A 20,237-nucleotide genomic window follows, 5' to 3' on the forward strand; every position below is an offset into this window, starting at 1 on the left:
TCAATACGCTTGCAAATCCACCTCCTCTACTGGTAAAAACGGCGTGAACTTTTTACCCTTTTTCAAATTTCTAGCTTTTCCATTCAGTTTTATTTTTGCATTTCATGAAAATTCAAATAAAAATGGGTGGATGGAAACCCAACTATTGTTATGAACAAAACACATCACAATAACTATTGGTGTAAAAAACAAAAAACAAAAACAGCCAAACAATCAGTATCGTATTGAATCACATTTATCTGGTTTTGGCCATCACTAAGTACATACATTTACAGACAACTTCAATCAAAACACTCATAGCCTACAACACACATACAAAGTGCAATACTGTACATTCATCAAAGAAGAAGAGTTTTTTAATGAAGTGGCTAGGTTGACACGACGACTCACGAGGGGATTGCCATAAGGCGCCACATTTTACACAAGACACAAAAGCTACATAGGCAAAGTGCTAAGAGCTAAGAAACGTGCTTTGGGGTTGTAGCAGGAAGTTGGAGTAACCACAAAAAACAATGCAAAAATTGCAAACAATAAAGTGTTTTATTGTTTTGTTTTGTGTTTAAGCGTGCAAACCAACTGTTTAGCATGAAAGTAGCGATAGTGTGTTTTTCGTGTTTTTCCTCCCCAACATTTCCTAACTGCATGATGTGATAGCGTGTGTGGTAGCCTTTAGCCTTGACATTATCTTCAAAAATGGGCATTTCTCGCTTGCTCAGTCCTCATCGAATGGAATCCTGCAGGAGTTCAAAGGTCAGTTGTGTGATGTGCCGCCATGCTTTCTGGATGTGACGAGACTCAGTGGTGCGCGAGCAGATGGCGAAGCGCAGGACAAAGCTTCCAGACAGATGACAAGGTACCAAGTGGATCTCTCTGCTCTTTGTGATCTTCTTTAGCAGATTCTGATTCAGCTCATTGGAGCCCTTTTACGGAGGTGAAAAACAAATCAACTAATGTGAGCAAGTGAAAAACAAAACAACATGATGCAATTGATCATATTGGCTCACATAGCACTGACCATTTCCGCATCTTTAGTGTTAGCGAGTCAAAATTGACCCGTGATTTCACTCAGCCTGGAAATACTTAAAACCCCTGGGCGTTATTTTATTTTGAAGTGGCTTGGTCAGAACCAACAAAAAGCCAAAAAATGGTCAAATAACGGCCAGGGGTTAAAACAACTACAATATTTATTATCCAATATAGTTTTTCACCTCAAAGTAGCTTAGAATTTACAAGTATTCATATCCATGGAAACAGTGTTTTAATTGAGTTTTTTGTCTGGCTGTATAGACACAGCATAAACGAAGAAAGTTAGTGTGTGAAAACGCTGCTATTTAAGCACTTTAATGGCCGAAGGGCGGAGGAGGTTTATGGAGAAGCTTAATGTATGTATTGGCAACAAAACTCTCTGAGCGTCAAGTTATACCCTCCTGGCTCACAGCCATTTCTTTCCTTGTTCGCGGACCCTTTCGGTGGGAATGTGATCAAAACTTTTTATCAGGCCCTCGATGGGCCGTACAATTATTGGCACAACAAAAATTAACCATGTTCCTCAACCTCCTCCCAATGTGCAAAATCATTAATATCCATGTAAAACAAGTGTATTGCCATCAAACTCGGCTGTTCAGTCCATGCTAGAGTAATAAAAAAAAATGACGATGCCCAATACATCAGCGCCACTACATTGATGTCAAGTTCTGCTTGTCTGACTGCTTGTACCTTTTGCAATTAGATTAACGGCGATATTTTTTTGTCACAGGTTAACGCAGCACCGATAATGGCATATATATATATATATATATATATATATATATATATATATATATATATATATATATATATATATTAGTGTTGCACGGGATACCAGTACCGTACCTCGATTTTTGGGCGGCAAAAACGGCTCAATATCCCCCAAATTTTAGCACCGTACTTAAAAAAATAAAATAATACGAGACAGCCCGCCAACTCTAATTTAAAGGCGGGTACACATACACGCATGGCCGCCTGTCTACCAATATGCGGAAAATGCCTTAAGCGGCACGCCTCTTTCAGCTTGTATGCAAGAGGGCTCAGGAGATGGCTTCACGCACTGAACACTGACAAGCTTGCTGGCCGTCCACTCCTCGTTGAGAAGTACGACGCGCAAAGTGTCTATGGAACTTTTTTTCTCACTTGGCCGACAGCCACGGCAAGCCAACTGACATGACGTTTTGTAACAAGAGCAAATGTTTTTTCGCGGAAAAGCAGAAAAAAAAGCAACAATCCCTGGCCCTGCAGTGGACTTAAGGTGCGTTCAATGAACAGGCACACAGTAGGAAATCACAGTAATACATAGAAAAAGCCCTAAAAAAGACTGATATCCAACAACATATATTAGAGTTGGGTGGTGTTACCTTGAGCCTGAAGCAAATCAGACCCATGATGACGTCAGCACAGATCTCAAATCTCTTGTCCGCTCGTACCAGACTCTCAAACTCCTTGGCCAGGCCCACTTGCTGAAGACAAATACAATAATGGTAATGCCATTGAAATTATATGGATATATATGTTCATGATATGCATTGCATAGTGTACAGGCATCTCAGGTACATTTGCTGTTAACATTTATCAAAATAATACTAATGCAACATTAACCATTCCTGTGCCCACTCGAAGCAGTGTTTCCTCTAATTTTCCACGAGCATTCACACAAACTCCTTTCTTCGACCATGGTGAGCAATATCACACTTGTCCAAAACTTGAGATCATAGTAAATACCTATATACACTATTTGTTCAAATAGGTCAAATGGCGCAAAGTTTTTTCTTGTAGATTACACAAGCGTCAGCTGCAGTCAAACCTTTCTGGGGATTTAAGATGGCCAATTGTCATTGCACTTTGGCATTACAAATGTGATGGCTAATTGATTGCTTTGAATTCACTTGGACATAATGGTTACTGATTAAAGGCTACGTTTATCACTATCCTGCGAGCAATGGAGGTCTCAGAAAAAGTGGGCATGTGAGGCGGTGCAGGGGTGGGTCCTCAGTTTATAACGTCACAGATTGAGTGCCCACTTGTTTTCTCGGGTTGGGAGGGGCTGGTGCTTAAAGAGCAGAATGACATAGAATTACTCAAAAGAGAGGCAAATGAAGGAAAACACCACTTTGACTGTGTTTTTGGTGAGGAATTTGCATTTTAACATGGTTAAAAGTTCCAAAAAGTTAATTTTTCATGTAACTGACCCTTTTAACTCTTTGACTGCCAAGCGTTTTCAGAAAAGGGATGCTGTGGGTGCCAGCTGATTTAAACATTTTGACTGATCTTTCAAGGTCTACAGAAAATGTTGTGTTTGGACTATGGAAACACACATACTACCAAATGAAAGATTGAACTCTCATCTTTCATCAGAAATAAAGTCTCCTGTAAAAAAAAGTTTGTTTCTACCTTATTCCGTTTTTCAGTAATCAACAGTAGAAAATGGTTAGTTTCACCCAAATGCTCTGTTTTGGACCAAAATACGGAGAAATCAAGCTTTTTGTGAAACGATATTATTTCATGCACTCTAGTAAATTTGACACCTTTTTTTTTCCATGAATGATGCCACAAACACCTTAACAGTGCTTTACTTCTGTAAAACACTACCACCAACAATGAAAAAGTGTTTTTTGATAGCAAAATACGTTTATTTACATTCAACAGTGTAACAATTTGACAAAACAATTTGGCAAACTATTTACAAATGTGTGCAACTGTGGTACTATTTACAATTGTGTGGATGTTTCAACTACAGTTTTTCTTTTTGTGTAACACGCCCCTGCGTGCAAGGGGATGCAGCAGGATTTGCACAACAGATTAGTTTCACTGCGATTGCCCCTTCGCGTGCAGACGCTACACTTTCTTGCCGGCCTTTTTTTCCGGGGAATAGCAAGTATATACTGCAGTGTGTGTTTGGCCATGTTGCCATCAAGTCCACTCTCAGGATCATGACGGTGACCTGGTGTTACGTCTGGCTTCCTCATGTCCTTCAGTTCCTATACCGGGTGGTAGATGTTCTTATCCATCTTATCCACTCCATTCATGGTGGCATCATAGTCCAGAACCAGTGTCTTCTCCATGATCAGACTGTACCCACTCCTCCAATAAATATGCATTGGACTCGGGGTACTCTTTGTCGTCCGATTGAACGTCCGCCTGTGCAGAAGTGCTCTGTTGTGCACCGCGTTTTCGGGCGTTAGCATCGCTAGCCGGTGAGTCTTTACGACGTGATCATAGCCGCCGCGTCAACGCTTCCAACTTCCGCGTCAACCTCGGAGTCACCATCATCATCATCGTCGTCATCAATGTGCTCTTTAGCATTGGTCGATGCTTTTCGTCTTTGAAAAAAATGCTCAAGCATGAGCTGCTTGCAACCGGTCGCCATTTTCGCTTCCTCAGCCATTCTCTCCTCAACACTCTAGCTCCGCCTCACGTCTTCTACTGACGCCTACCCGATCTTGTCCAAAGAGAGTCATCGCTGCCATCTAGTGCCTAAAAATAGTCATTATACTAACTCGATCTGCTTGATACTTTCAGCAAAGCTGGCCAAGGCTGTCCTCCACCCGTTTCCCAAAAAAAACCCAAAAAAACATAGTGAACGTCTTTTAACTCTTTGACTGCCAAAAACATTAAATAACGTTTAGTGAAATCCTACGGAGGAGTGGCAAAGACGTTAAAAGACGTTCACCAAGTTTTTTTTTGGAAACGGGTGGAGGAAAAGCCTTGGCCTTGGTTAAAAAAAATCTAGGTACCTATAGGACCCTGACGTTTCCTAAATATGTGTATGTTTTATTCGAACATTGTTTTATTATTATTTCAAAACACAAAGATATTTGAGTGTTACTATTTTGAGTGACATAGCAGTCAAATTGACTGCATACATTTCACTTCCACTTCCATTTGCTAAATTTTCCTGCACAATTGTTTGTTTGTTTTTTAATGCTCTGTGATGCTACCTATGCCATAGTATCTCCTCCCGCAAGCGTCACACAATGGTAAACTACGTCGACGGCACGCCTAATGGGCTAGACACACAGAAGGCTACAAACGACAGCGAAATACGTACCTCATCGCCTCCCAGGTCGCAATACACGGGACGCAATAAGCAGCTGCGACGGCGGCAGCAACATACGTCGCTCTCTTGTTACAACAGATTTGATTATCTATTAAATTGGAGGGAATCGTTTTCATTGTAAACACATAAGTTTCACTACAGCACGTAGTTCCAGCATAAAGATCCATCCATTTCCTATATAATGTTATTATTATTATTATCATTATTATCAACTGTTACAAAAACGGAAAAGAAAACTTACTGAACAAATTAACCCTGTACCTACCACTCATGCGCTGGCCTTTTTGTTGACGTCATGGAAATCATTGCGTGAAGTATTGTACAAAATGTTTTTTTTTTGTTTTTTTTGGGGGGGGGAGGGGGCAAAATGATAGTCAGACACTGCTAAAATTATCCCATCCATTTTGCTGAATAGCCCTGTGTAGCATGCCCTGCGTTCATTGGCTCATCAATGAAACCATCGCTGATTGGTTGAAGCCTCCCGGCGACAGCGACAAAAGTTGAACATGTTTCAACTTTCCAGTATTGCGTCGCAAGCCTACGCGTGCACATATACGTGTGCGAGCGCGAAAATTCATATGCACGAATGTCGCGTGTCGCCCAGGGGGAGGGGAGAAGGCAATTTTTTTGTCGCCCTGCTTCTATTGGAAATGCATTGAGAGCGAGGTGTGTCTTTTGTGTTCAACAAGTTCCAAATCTAAATGTTGTGCGACTTTGGTAAGCGCTCCGCTTGAATGACTGTGTGGGAGCATTTCCGCAACACGTTCTGTTGTTACTATGGTGATTAGACTGGGAGGCACCGCCGAGCAAGCTATACGCCACAATTTGTGACTGGATCGTGTATGCTTGGGCTAATGCAGGGATAGGCAAGTTCGGTCCTAGAGAGCCGCAGTCCTGCATGTTTTTGGTGTCTCTTGCCTCCAACCCACGTGTTTCAAATCATCAGCTCATGATTACGTTCTGCAGGAGCCTCTCAGCTGTGTTCGAGAAGGGAGACATCAAAAACATGCAGGATTGCGGCTCTCTAGGACCGAACTTGCCTACCCCTGGGCTAACGTGTCTGCTTGCACTGTTGTTTGAACTCAAAAAGTTTTTTTTTGTTTTTTTTAATTTTACAATTTGAATTTGTCTGTTGACATTATTTAAAAAAATAAATCAGACTTTATGTTCAAGCAGTTACTCAGTACTTGAGTACTTTTCAGCGAATACTTTTTTTTTTTTTTTTTACATGTACTTGAGTACCCTTGTGAGGAAAAGCGGTCAAGAAAATGGATGGATGGATGGATGTACTTGAGTTATTTTAATGACTACTTTTTACTTTTACTACAAGGACCACTACTCTTACTTTTTGGCTGGATATATATGTATGTGTGTGTATATATATATATATATACATATATGCACATACATACATATACATACATACGGCATTTCGGTTTTCGGCCCAAAAATTTCATATATATATATTAAAACCTATACATCCCAATTATAGCAAATTTCCTTAACAATTGCTTGAAATTAATGGCAATTATATATTTTTTAAATTTGTTCATAAAAGTCTTTTTGTATAGAACACACAATAAAAGGCATTACAAAATAGATAAATGAAACAAACAATCCAGTGGCATATGTGGTTATACAACTTATTTTTAAGGAATACAGTGAAGTGCAAATAATTCAATTGAATACAGTAGTGTTTCAAACAATTTAATAATATCTACCATGTTAAGAATTCATGAAGCTGTTTAGTGTGTGATGTTTAATTATATCTTGTTTTGAAATACATGCTTTTAATTTGGAAGGCTGCTCTGTATTTCAGTTTCCTGTTTTACATTCTCTGTTCATCATTCATCTCTTAGCAGTGCAGTGGTCAATGACGATATACTATATAATATACAAAGATCTGTCTGCACTTCAGAGCTAATTACATTGTTGAGTACAACTGAAGACTTATATGCTCTTTTACCGGAGCCCCCTGTGGCGGTCAATAAATACAAAATAACAATTTCAGCCTTTAGTTCCTGACCGAAAAACGGCCACAAGAGCGGGTGACGATACAAGTATCGATATCCGTCGCGAGTACCGATACCGTGAAATGTGTCCTGTTATCGGCCGGATACCAATACCTGGTATGGCACTCGCTCATCCCTATTAAAAACCCAAACTTCTCATGCATCTTAATAGTCATTGCCTGAAAATATCTATATGATTAAATTTGATTATTCATATAACGCCACCTAGTGGTTAAAGTACAACTGATTGTCAAACCTACCAGAGTGGGGCGAAATCATTTGGTGTCAAGTAGGTCCCATTTTAATAGCCTTTAGTATGACCGCACGAAGGATTGAACCCACAACCTCCCAGTCTCAGGGCCGACACTCTACCACTAGGCCGCTGAGCTGGTTGTGGTGACAAGAAATTATTTTTTTTGTTTTTTTCTATTGTGCCGATCCTGTTGAAGGGATCCAGTTGAAAATTTGTCAGAAAAACCTTAAGATGTTGGTCATGCTCTAGAACGAATATTGTAACTTTTCGGCAAAGGGTGTGGCCTTGGCGGTGCCTTAAAGTCTGATGATTCACCATGACAATAAAAGTTTACTTAAATTAAATTAAATTAATAGTGCACTCACTGGCAAAACACAATAAAAAAATGTTGTTGACGTTTTTATTTAGGCTGGTTAACCAGATCTACCTCATATTTGCTCAGAAGTGTGTTTAGGCCTTCATGATGTTACAACACGAAATGTTTGCGTTTTCGCAAAACACTGTGGGCGTTCCAAGAAAACAACACCGATTTTGAGGGCCTATACATGCATGAAAACTTGTGAAACTTGGCAAACACGACTGGTCTGGCAAAATGAGCAATGTTTTATCGTGTATTTGTGCGATTTTTACAAAAATGACTCACTAGCGGCCGCTAGAATTTTTTAACGAAGCAGCCTCGGTTGTACGTTTAAACAAGATCAACGAAAATTGGGAGGTATATGGAGCCCAAGAGTCTCTTGGAGCAATATGCTAAAATGAACAGGAAGTGAGCTATGAATTTTTGAATGTCCGATTTTTGCCAATTTTTGCACATTTACAGAGGGCATTCTTTTGCCCATTTCTCCTACACTTTTCATCCGATTGACTTCAATCTTGGCCTGGACCATGTCAAGACCCTGGGCCAACAACAGGGAAAAAAATCTCTCAGAGTTTTCACAATACTATATGACGGGGGCGGGGCATTACATTTTCTGTTTCATATTTCCTTCACCATGAAAGAGGAAATGCTTAATAACCTAAACTTCACATGCATGATTATAATCATGACCTGAAGGTATTTCAATGACAATATTTGGTTAAAAATATAGCGCCACTGTTAGAATACATGAACATAAGTTATCCCATATTTACACTTGTAGTATTGCAAAGGATTTATTTAGCGGTATAACCTTGTTTGAATTATGTAAATTGAAGTTATCTGTGAAGAGAGCAGAGCTCCATGAGATAAGAGCTTGGCTTATGCTCCTGCAGCTGGAAAACAGGAACTGTGCCCTTATCACAAGATAGCGGCTGAAACATTTTGCGATTGAAATGTTAATTTTTGATCGTTGAAACTTTCAGTGCCGAAGAAAAACACGTCTAAAATATTATCTGCACAATGACTCATATGCCTGATAATTTTAATGTTGCCGCTGTGGCGGATAGTAGTAGTCGTTTTGCGCAGCCTCCTTAGCTTGCTTATGCTTTTGCAGCAAGATATTTTGCTTCTTTATTCCCTCGTTCAACAAGCGGTGTTATACTTGAATCACCCGCCATTGTCACTTCTCCTGTATTAGTCTTTTTTATGTTGTTTTGATACATGCAAAGCCATGTTTGTTCTGTAGATTGCAATAAAGTAAGAAAAAAAAAGCTGATTCTTCTTCTACGCTTTCCGGTAACTCACTGTGGCTGTGCTACAGCACCACTCCTCGACTTGGCATATACATTACAGCCGTTAAATACTTCTGTGTGTGCAAGATTTGTTTGAGGAACGAAGCCGGCTTTGCTTCCGTCTGGACGGGGCCTTAGTTTCAGTCATGAAATGTTTTGTTTTGTTGTCCTTGTGTGCCTCCCAAGCCTTGTCAAGCATTGTCATGTCCACCTGTTTGCCTGCCCTTCCTCATGTGTCAACCAATCAGCACCCTCTGCCACTTGTGTCTTGCCCAGGTGTGTCTTGTGTCAATTAGTGTGTGTGTATTTAGTTTCTTGTCTCCTCTCTGTCTGCGTCGATCCCATATTGTTTCCTCCTGTCATGCTGCCATATTTTTGCCCTGTAGTTCACCCATGTTTTGCCTTGCTTGCCTTTCTTGGATGTTGTTGTTTTTGTTTGTCATCCAGAACCTTGTGTTAGGGATGGCAGAAATGGAACATTGAAACGATCAAATCATTTGAAACGATTGATTCACAAAAATAATCGATCTTTTAGAACAGTCGAAACATCTTCCCACAGCGACATCTGGTGGCCAAGTGTATAATGTTACAATCAAACAGTAGATCAGTGTTGCCAGCTCCCCAGTAAGGAAACTAACTATTGGCTGTCTGTCATCACCTTATATACACAACTGGCAATCGGGCTATAATTGTAATGGACGCCATAAGAGAGAGAAATATTACCATGGGAAACTGAATAACACCCACCACGTCAAAATAAGTATAGAAATACAAATGAGCTTTTTGTTGCTGATACTTAGTTTGTTTTTAATTTTGCCTCTCAACATGACTTAAATGCTTTGATGAAACCCCCAGTGTTATCACATGTAATCAAAAACTACATTTCAACAAGCTACATTTCAAAGGCTTTTTTTGCGACAGGGTATCAAATTTTGACAGAAAGTATTAGAGAGAAAAAAGAATGACCTGCAAAAACATGACACCCGTAGCGCAAATTGAACCTGGGTTACCTGGATAACAGACCTTTTTCTTAGCCCATTGTGCGGGTGCGTTACCACTAAACCAACCGCCGCATTCAAAGCGTTCAAGAGGATGTTGACATTTTATCATGTAGGGCGATGAATCAGCGGGGCAATTTTACATACAAAGTATACTTAGGTTGGATTTATTTCAGATTCAAGACATTTTAATACAGTGCAATGGTTGGATTTTATTTAATTTTAGAAAAGGCACTTGCTGAAACAATGTGACGTTTGGAGGCGTAATGGAACGCGAAAGGCAACTGTCACGTGACATCCTGATTCTGAGACAGGTTTAGGAACGCGATTCGAATCACAAGTTCTGCCTGCGTTCGGCACGTACCAAAACACAGTTTCGAATTTGCCATCGCTACCTTGTGTACCTCCTTGTTTTTTTGTTTAATTAAATCCCTTTTTGACTGCACCTCTGCCTCCTTGCCCTGCTTCCCTGCACTTGGGTCCGCAACCACCATCCCAACGTAACAAAAGTGTTCAGATACTTGTTAGGTAATAACTATAGCTCAGGAAATTTAAGCTGTCAAATCATTGTAACAAAAAAAAAAGCATGACAAAGAGGCCTAAATTTCATAACTCACCAAATATAATTTTTTTTACTGAAGTATGTGGGGGGAGGCTATGACTGTGGCTGTGACTTTGTTTACTTTGGGCCTCCAAATAATTAGCTATGGTCCTGGACTAAGCCAGCCAAAGTGTCATCATTCGTGTCACATGCATTGGTGACAAAGGCTGCCAGAACTCATATGAATTTCTTAACACATCGACCGTCGACACGTGCGTCGTGTTAATATGCTTCAATTGTGGAGAGACATTCTCACTCCGCATCGTGGCTCCTGATCAGTTATTGATCGAATTGGTGAGGTCATGACTGGACAGTGCAAACACAGGATAACATCATCGGCTCTATTTTTGTAGACTGATGCACGAGCACTCGGCATAAAAATGGACACATCTCAATTTCCGTGGTAGCATGATCCAGTGCTGAAAGTCGTCTTGCGCCTTTCTGGGCTTTCCAGTGGACACAGCTGCTGTTCCTCCAGCACATCTGGCAATTTGGTAACAGAAAGTGGACTGTGCCTGTCCTTAGGTTTGCCAACTGTCCCGTATTAGCCGGGACGCACCGTAATTTGGGCTAAATTGGCTGCTTCCTTGACCCACGGAGGCAAGCAACTAATGGTGCAACGGATCACAAAAGCCACGGTTCAGATTGGATCGGATCACGGATTTGAGTAATGGATCGAAAAGTTTTTGGGATAAAGAAAAAAAGATAAATAGTACTTTGTCTTAAATTGGTTAGTAAAACGGCAAAACACTTTTGCCCATTAAAAAAAATCATTTCAAAATGTCTAATATGGCCAGACAACTTTAAGTGCATTATGAGGCAGATAAATTTTTAATTTATACGTGGTCCATGTAATAACAAGGTATTAATTGCTTAAAGTTGTGTTCCTAAGTGTTTTGAAAATAAATGAAGCCAATGTTCTATTATTATTATTTTTTAATTATGAAAAGACCTCAACGTGCAATTTAAGGCACATTCCCTTCCTTTAAATGTGGAGAGTGAATTACAAAGTAGCCTTGGTCAAGAATATAGAAAAAGAAGTTAAGAAAGCAAGCTGTCAAACTCATTTACTGTTGGCAGCAAGGCACTTGTTAATGCTAACAGCTAGCTGCTAGGAACTGACATCGGAGATTTGTGCCGTATCCATTCAATGATGGCATAATTAACTAACTAAATTAGTGATTGAAAATGAATTTCAGGGTTAGCGTTGGGTTGATGTTGAACGCAACCACGTAATATCAATAAAAACTATGATAAAGAAATCCAAAACATCGAAAAAGGAAGCTAAGTTAGCCATCACGCTACGATGCGGGCCAACTTCAAAGTAAAAGTCTACTTAGGCTATTTGCATTGCCGTCAATGTATTATTTGGAACATTTCATTTTGAAGTTAGCCTTAGTGTAGGTGGTGTGTTGGATTGAATATGTTTCCAGCTTCCTTGACATGTTGGAACATTTCAAAGAAAGATTCAAAATCTGTCCGCAAGCAACTCAAAACTACGCCACCAGCAACCGGTTGGAGAAGCCGGCTCTAATCATAACACGCCCACAAAGTTTGACCATTTAAAAAAAAATAAAAATTCTTGAGAGCTCAGTATTGTTCATTCGGTAGTCTTACCGATTCAACATGTCATCATAATTTTTCTCCTTCTTTTTTTTGCGTGCGCGCTTGCTTGTGTGTACGTATGCGTACGTGTGTGTGTGTGTGTGAGTCCTCTAATTCACCTGAAACTTATTAAAAGTCCCATACCCGTCACCTTAACCTGATAATTCAGAGTCCCGCCAGAGTTGTGAAGTTGTCAGGAGACCAGAGAAAGGGTCAAAGGAAAGAAAGATGAAACAAAGTGAAACCAGACACCACCCACAGGGTTACAAAACCAGAATTGTTCACCAACCCCAGGAACCTCTCACTTCCAACAGATTAGGGAGACCTAAAGAGGCCAAAACAAAAACTAAAGAAAGTATAGATGAAGCAGAGTGAGATCCACAGACACCAGCCTCCACTGATTCAACAACCAGTGGGAGAAGCATATTGTATTTGAATTTCAGTAGATGCTGGTATGGTGGATCTGGCATGCATGAGAACCTCCATCAAAGAGGGGAGCCGTCGACCGCAGCCAGACAGGGCAAGCACAGCCCCCCACAGCCACCGGGGACACTGGAAATGGGCCAGCAGCTGAAAATCCAGAACCAATCAATTGCAGATATGTTTATCGTCTGCTTTCTCAGCGTTAGTTCATGCTAGCTACCATACATTATTTGTGTTTGTGTTTACCAACCGAACGAAGCCACTGCTGCTTAGATGTGAAAATGAATGTAAAGTATCAGTGCTATAGAACCCTATCCTATGCGAGAATTGAAACATACGTCATCAAACTACGACAATGCGTCGTCATTGAGCTGCAACCACGACATCATCACTGAGTAGCCCACATATGCTGTCCACATTGGAACGTACGGGGCACGTTTTGAAATCTTTCCACTCTTAAGCCCGGTTACAAAAGGGATCGGTTTCAAGCTCCGAAATGGCGCTGCCATGTGGGCGAACAACCCAAACAGCAAGAAACTTGTGCAGATAACATTGAAACGGGCTTTCGTGTGGACTGGGCCTCAGTCTTTGTTGGTCCATTGTCGTTTCCACGTTTTGTTGTTCCCCCCACGTCTTGCCATTTCCTTCATTATGCCATTGGGTTTTGCTTGGATTAAGGGCTTATCGGCACATTGTGAACCACCTTGTTTTTGTTTAATTAATGAAACCCTTTTCGTTGGACTTTACACCTTGGCCTGCTCGCTCTGCTTCCCTGCTCTTGGGTCAACAACCACAGGCAACGTGACACAAACATGCACTTGCAATTATTAATTTCTTCCAGCAAGAAAGATATTAGTGCATTTTAATGGTTGCAAATGAGTTAATTTGCTTGTTTTGCAAGTTTCAACACCATGCAATTTGACTTTTAATACCAAATACAAAGCAATTCATGAGGAATTTAAATCAGCTTTTCAAGATTCCACAAAGGTCAAAAGCCGTTCCTGACCATTGGCTTTTACAATTTCACAATCTAATACACAAACTAAATCAAATTTAGGAGTGGAAATTGATAACAATTTAGTCATTCCAATTCTATTATTAATTATGCTTATCAAACCAATCAATTCTCATTGTTCGTCCGTCTTCTTCCGCTTATCCGGGGTCGGGTCGCGGGGGCAGCAGCTTTAGCAGGGAAGCCCAGACTTCCCTCTCCCCAGCCACTTCAGCCAGCTCATCCGACGGGACCCCAAGGCGTTCCCAGGACAGCCGAGAGACATAGTCTCTCCAGCGTGTCCTGGGTCGTCCCCGGGGCCTCCTGCCGGTAGGACATGCCCGGAACACCTCCCCAGGGAGGCGTCCAGGAGGCAGCCGAACCAGATGCCCGAGCCACCTCAACTGGTTCCTCTCAACGTGGAGGAGCAGCGACTCGACGCTGAGTCCCTCTCGGATGACCGAGCTTTTCACCCTAACTCTAAGGGAGAGCCCGGCTACCCTGCGGAGGAAACTTATTTCGGCCGCTTGTATCCGGGATCTTGTTCTTTCGGTCACGACCCACAGCTCGTGACCATAGGTGAGGGCAGGAACGTAGATTGACCAGTAAATCGAGAGCTTTGCCTTTCTGCTCAGCTCCTTCCTCACCACAACGGACCAATACAGCGTCCGCATCACTGCAGACGCTGCACCGATCCGCCTGTCGATCTCCCGCTCTAACCTACCCTCACTCGTGAACAAGACCCCAAGATACTTGAACTCCTCCACTTGGGGCAGGACCTCCTCCCCGACCCGGAGAGGGCACTCCACCCTTTTCCGACTGAGGACCATGGTCTCGGATTTGGAGGTGCTGATCCTCATCCCAACCGCTTCACACTCGGCCAACCGCTTCACACTCGGCTGCGAACCGCTCCAGTGAGAGCTGGAGGTCACGGCTTGAAGAAGCCAACAGCACCACATCATCTGCAAAAAGCAGAGATGCAATGCTGAGGCCACCAAACCGGACCCCCTCAACGCCTCGGCCTAGAAATTCTGTCCATAAAAGTTATGAACAGAATCGGTGACAAAGGGCAACCTTGGCGGAGTCCAACCCTCACTGGGAAACAAATTCGACTTACTGCCGGCAATGCGGACCAGACTCTGACATCGGTCGTACAGGGACCGAATAGCCCATATCAGGGGGCTCGGTAACCCATACTCCCGAAGCACCCCCCACAGAACTCCCCGAGGGACACGGTCAAACGCCTTCTCCAAGTCCACAAAGCACATGTGGACTGGTTGGGCGAATTCCCACGCACCCTCGAGGACCCTGCTGAGGGTGTAGGTCCACTGTTCCACGGCCGGGACGAAAACCACACTGCTCCTCCTGGATCCGAGATTCGACCTCCCGAATAGACCTTACCTGGGAGGCTGAGGAGTGTGATCCCTCTAAAGTTGGAACACACCCTCCGGTCCCCCTTCTTAAAAAGGGGAACCACCACCCCGGTCTGCCAATCCAGAGGCACCGTCCCCGATGTCCACGCGATGCTGCAGAGACGTGTCAACCACGACAGCCCCACAACATCCAGAGCCTTTAGGAACTCCGGGCGGATCTCATCCACCCCCGAGGCCCTGCCACCGAGAAGCTTTCCAACCACCTCTGCGACTTCGACCCCAGAGATAGGGGAGCCCACCTCAGAGTCCCCAGACCCTGCTTCCTCAAAGGAAGGCGTGTTGGTGGAATTGAGGAGGTCTTCGAAGTACTCTCCCCACCGGTTCACGACGTCCCGAGTCGAGGTCAACAGCACCCCGTCTCCACTATACACAGTGTTAACGGTGCACTGCTTTCCTCTCCTGAGACGCCGGATGGTGGACCAGAATTTACTCGAAGCCGTCCGGAAGTCGTTTTCCATGGCCTCACCGAACTCCTCCCATGTCAGAGTTTTTGCCTCAGCGACAGCCAAAGCCGCATTCCGCTTGGCCAGCCGGTACCCGTCAGCAGCCTCCGGAGTCCCACAGGCCAAAAAGGCCCGATAGGACTCCTTCTTCAGCTTGACGGCATCCCTTACCGCTGGTTTTAAGTAAGAGAAAAGGGTTTGTTTCAGGGGTGGTATATTTAAAAAATATATATATTTTTTTTAACCTTTATCAGTTAAGGCAATTAAGAACATATTCTCATTTGCGATGCATTATATTAAGTAAGAGTACCACAGTTCTAATAAATCAACCTTGTACATTAGTTAATAAATATCAATTCTAGTTTGAATATAATTCATACCCATCCTCATGGGTTTGCTTGTTCCAATGATCCTAGGAGCTAAGTTGCAAAATCACATCACACACAAACCAATTTCATTCATGATTTATAATTTTTAAGTCATTGGTAAAAAATGTATTTATTACCACTGACATTTAACCTGGTTTGAGAGTTGACTTTGTTATTTTGATAGTTTTTATGTTTAGTTTTTTTATGCCTTTAACCATTTTATTATTGTTATTGTTGTTGCATTTTTGTGCTTTTTCTTTGATTTATTTACAGCACTTTGGTCGACAGTGTTGTTTTTAAACTGCTTTATAAAACAAATTGGATTGGTTTGGATTAGTTTGGATGAATATGCCCAGGTCAAACGGGAATTCTCACAAAATCTCTCGAGATTAAACGTGACTTCGGGAATAAACAAACATGGTGGACAAGAGGAGTCAGTGGTTTGTTTGTAGCAGAAAAAAAAGTGAAACTAGAGCAGCGAGCCGCTATGCCACTTTGAGGTACTTGCACGTTGGAATTTTAATTTTCTTGTGAATCGCACAATAACTGTTACATACGCCTTTTTTGTTTTGTGCCAGTACTAATTTATATTCAAAATTGTATGAGTTTTTACGGATGTTTAGACCACCCATATCAGCGTACTTTTTTTTGGCAAACAATGGGTAGCCACAGCAACAGCTTGTGGCAAACTAAAAATATTTGCTTTTTTTAAAAACATCTTTATATGAAACGCGCATAGATTAAAATCAATTGGATAAAGTCTGTCGGAAGAGTGTTTAAAATGTGACCTCTATAATGGGCCAAAAAAGGGGCAATATTTGAAAGTAAATCCAAAATGATGGACTTCCTGTTGGTTTTAACAAAAGGCGCGAAGAGACACTTTTGTAGGTGTTGGGCTGTTTCATATGCCTTTACCTTTTTGTAGATCTAAGTGAAATGTGCTGGGCTGCTTTGTTGAAAATTTGTAGGAACGTTATTGAGCCATTTAAAAAAAATCTCTCACATTAAACTATTAAGATATTGATTATTTTGCCAGTCCTGATGTGTGTGTAAAGTTTCATGAATTTTTGTCCATGTTAAGACATTCAGAAATCAGCGTTCTTTGTTATTTTCTGGGAAAATAGCGTTGCCATGGCAACAGAAATTCACAGCATGGCCACTACAGTGAAAAATAAGTTTGTAGATGTCTTCAGGCCTGGCCTCCCATCAAATATATGACATTTTGAGAAGATAGGATCATCTGAGTCAAGTTACTGCAGCTTTTATTGTCATGGTGAATCATCAGACTTTGTGGCATTGTAATGGCCACGCTCTTTGGCAAAAAGTCACAATATTTGGTCTGAGGTATGATAAACATTTTAAGTTTTTTTTCTGACAAATGTTCAAATGGATCCTTTCAACGGGCTCAGCGCAATAGATAAATATGTAAAAAAAAAAAAATGTGGCGCTATATGTTAAATGGAATATTATGGTATAGATGTATTCAGGCCATGACTATTAATATAAATGTGAAGTTTGGGATTCTTTTGGAGCATGTACAGAGTAGTGTTTAAGCATTTCTTCTTTCGTGGCAAAGGAAATATGAAGCGCAAAAATGTATGCCCCATCCTCGTCATATAAGTATATAGTATAAGTAGTATAAGTATAAGTATATAGTAAGATTTTTTTCTCCTGCTGTTGTCCCTCAAGCTTGAAGTCAATTGGATGAATCGTCAAGGAGAATGGGATAAAAGTATGACCCTTGTAAATGTGCAAAAAAGCTCCAAGAGACTTTATTGTACATCTTGGGCTATTACACATACCTCCAAATTTTTGTAGATCTTGCTAAAAAGTACAACCGGGGCTGCTTTGTTAAAAAATTCTAGGGGGCGCAGCTGAGTCATTTAAAAAAAAAAGATTCCACAAAAACTATAATAAAATATTGATAATTTTGTCAGGACTGATGTGTGTGCAAGGTTTCATTAGTTTTTGTCTATGTTCAGATTCTGCTTTCTTGGCGGACAGTGCCTTGCCACGGCAACAGCGTTTTGCAAAAAACTCATAAACTTCATGTTGTAACATCATGTAGGCCTAAACACGCTTCTGAGAGAATATGAGGTAGATCCAGTTAACACACTAAGAGAAAAACATCAAGGAAAAAAATATATTTCCTTTTGCCATAGGTGACATGAGGTGGCACTACCACAAACAAATGAAAAATACATTCTAAGATGTCTTCAGGCCTGGACTCTCATCAAATGTGTGAAATTTGGAGAAGATAGGATCATCTGGGTCAAGTTACAGCTGCTTTTATTGTAAAGGTGAATCATCAGACTTTGCAGCGCCATATTGGCCACACACTTTATTAAAAAGTCATGATCATGATCAACATTTTAAGCTTTTCTGACAAATTTTGAACTGGATCCCTGCAACGGGCTCAACGCAGTAGGAAAAAATGTGGAAAAAAAACAACATATTTCTTGTCACCACTATGTGGTGCTATATGCTTAACAGAATATTATGATATAACTGCATTCAGGTCATGACTATTAATATACATGTAAAGTTTAGAATTTTTTAAGCATGTACACGAGAGTTATTAAGCATTTCCTCCTTTGTAGTGAAGCAAATATGAAATGCAAAATTGCCCCACCCCATCATAAATAGTATTCCGAAAACTCTATATTTATTTTCCCAAGTTGTTGTCCCAGGTCCTGAGATGATACAGGCCAAGTCTGAAGTCAGTCAGATATGAAACGTCTAGAAGGGGGCAACATTATAACACCACACATATTTTTGTAGATCTTGCTGATCAGTTAGTCATTAAAAAACAAACAAACAAATAAATAAATAAATACAAATTGCACAACACACTGTAAAATGTTACTTAATTTGACAGATCAGATGTGTGTGCCAAGTTTCATGAGTTTTCGTATACGTTTAGGCCTTCAAAATCAGCCTTTTCTTTGCAAACAGTGCGTTGTCACAGCGTTTTGTGGAAACTCTCAAACTGTGATTGATTTATGTTCGTGTGGCTGCGCCGCACCTTCATCGTTCTAAAATATGTGCTGGTGTACTGCCAAGGGGAGCAGAAAGTATCACTGCGCATCAGTGATGTGCAGTAAGCTCTAGGTTTGGGTAGGCAGGCAGTCACAAATTGAGACGCACACACCAATTACAAATTTGTGTCAGCAGGCAATACAGGCGACACAGGGTGACCATATTTTCATTTCCCCCCAAAAAAGAGGACACTCAGCCTGACCTCGAGATACTTGATACTCATATACAAGATGCCATACATTCAAACTATTTTAACATATGCCGCCTCTATATTGTTAGAAAATAAAAAAATAAAAACATCACTCTTTTTTGAATTCTTATGTTTTTTGCTCTGCAATTTAATTTAATTTAAAAAATATATATTTTTTACTTCGAGCGGGGTTCGTATCCATCGCCTCCGGTGTGGCAGCTCAAAACTTGCCACTCACCTAAAGTTCTGGGCCACAGTCAGCCAGTGCGCAATCTGCCAGCCACAGTTAACGTTGCAGTGTATTCCGCCTCCCATTTGCCGCACAACGAAAAACGGACAATGTCAAGCCCGCTCGGACGCCCGGAAAGAATGTAATAAACAGCCTAATTCCTCACAAAATCAAGCTAGCAATAGCAATAGCAATGCCAAACACCATGTAAAGTGAAACAGCCGGTTAATCGAAGCACATCCACAAAGCCAATCTTTCCTTTTGCACCATTCTTTGTGAAAAGTACGAATAATTATTTGTCCCTTACTTTGCTGAAGATCCGGTAGCTAAGGCGTTGGTCTCCCATTCTTCAAAAGATGGCGTGAAAATAGTTTTATATTCTCCAGAGTGGCGTCATCTTACCGCTTTGCTGTGCGCCAAGTGTGATTTTGAATTCACAAATGCACTGTGCGAACATACGTTCGCATAGGAATAATATAGCGACGTAAAAAGGCTGCGTAGCGATCTGCCTATTTATGTAAAGGACTTTTCTACTGGGAAACTGACTATGCGAATAGGGCTGGGAAAAGCACAGTAGCGGTGGGACTTCAGGAGGAAAATATTTGCAGCATTTTTGCCTGCTGGCCAGATGAAGTAATGAGTCATTTTTAATTGAGGTATGAAAATCACCAAATGTTGTCACTTTTAAACCTACAGGTAGTGTAGGCTTTCTGAAATGAAAGAAATAATTAAAATTAATAGAAAACGGTTTCAACTTTCATTTCAGCCTGGGGTAGGCAGTGCCTACCTTGCCTATCCTTACCGCACGTCACTGCTGCGCATATACTCACCGCCATTTTGTCAAGGCCATCGTGGTATACAAAATCAATTAAATGAACTCCATAATGAAGTCCATATTCACATTTGAATGGGG

At 41.3% G+C, this 20,237-nt stretch overlaps 1 protein-coding gene across 1 annotated transcript in view; it reads right to left on the reverse strand.

The window, feature by feature from the left end:
- Positions 1-219: 219 nt before the first annotated feature.
- The window catches only part of ddc (dopa decarboxylase), an 82,373-nt gene continuing 62,355 nt past the window's right edge, over positions 220-20,237 (reverse strand). Inside the window, exons 13-14 of the mRNA XM_077576412.1 lie at positions 2,391-2,492; positions 220-920 (exon numbers count right to left, since the gene is read on the reverse strand). Of these exons, the coding sequence (XP_077432538.1) occupies positions 720-920; positions 2,391-2,492 (303 nt within the window). The 3' untranslated portion in view covers positions 220-719. The remainder of the gene's footprint in view (positions 921-2,390; positions 2,493-20,237) is intronic.

The sequence above is a fragment of the Vanacampus margaritifer genome, chromosome 9 (assembly GCF_051991255.1).
Source record: "Vanacampus margaritifer isolate UIUO_Vmar chromosome 9, RoL_Vmar_1.0, whole genome shotgun sequence".
Taxonomy (NCBI): Eukaryota; Metazoa; Chordata; class Actinopteri; order Syngnathiformes; family Syngnathidae; genus Vanacampus; species Vanacampus margaritifer.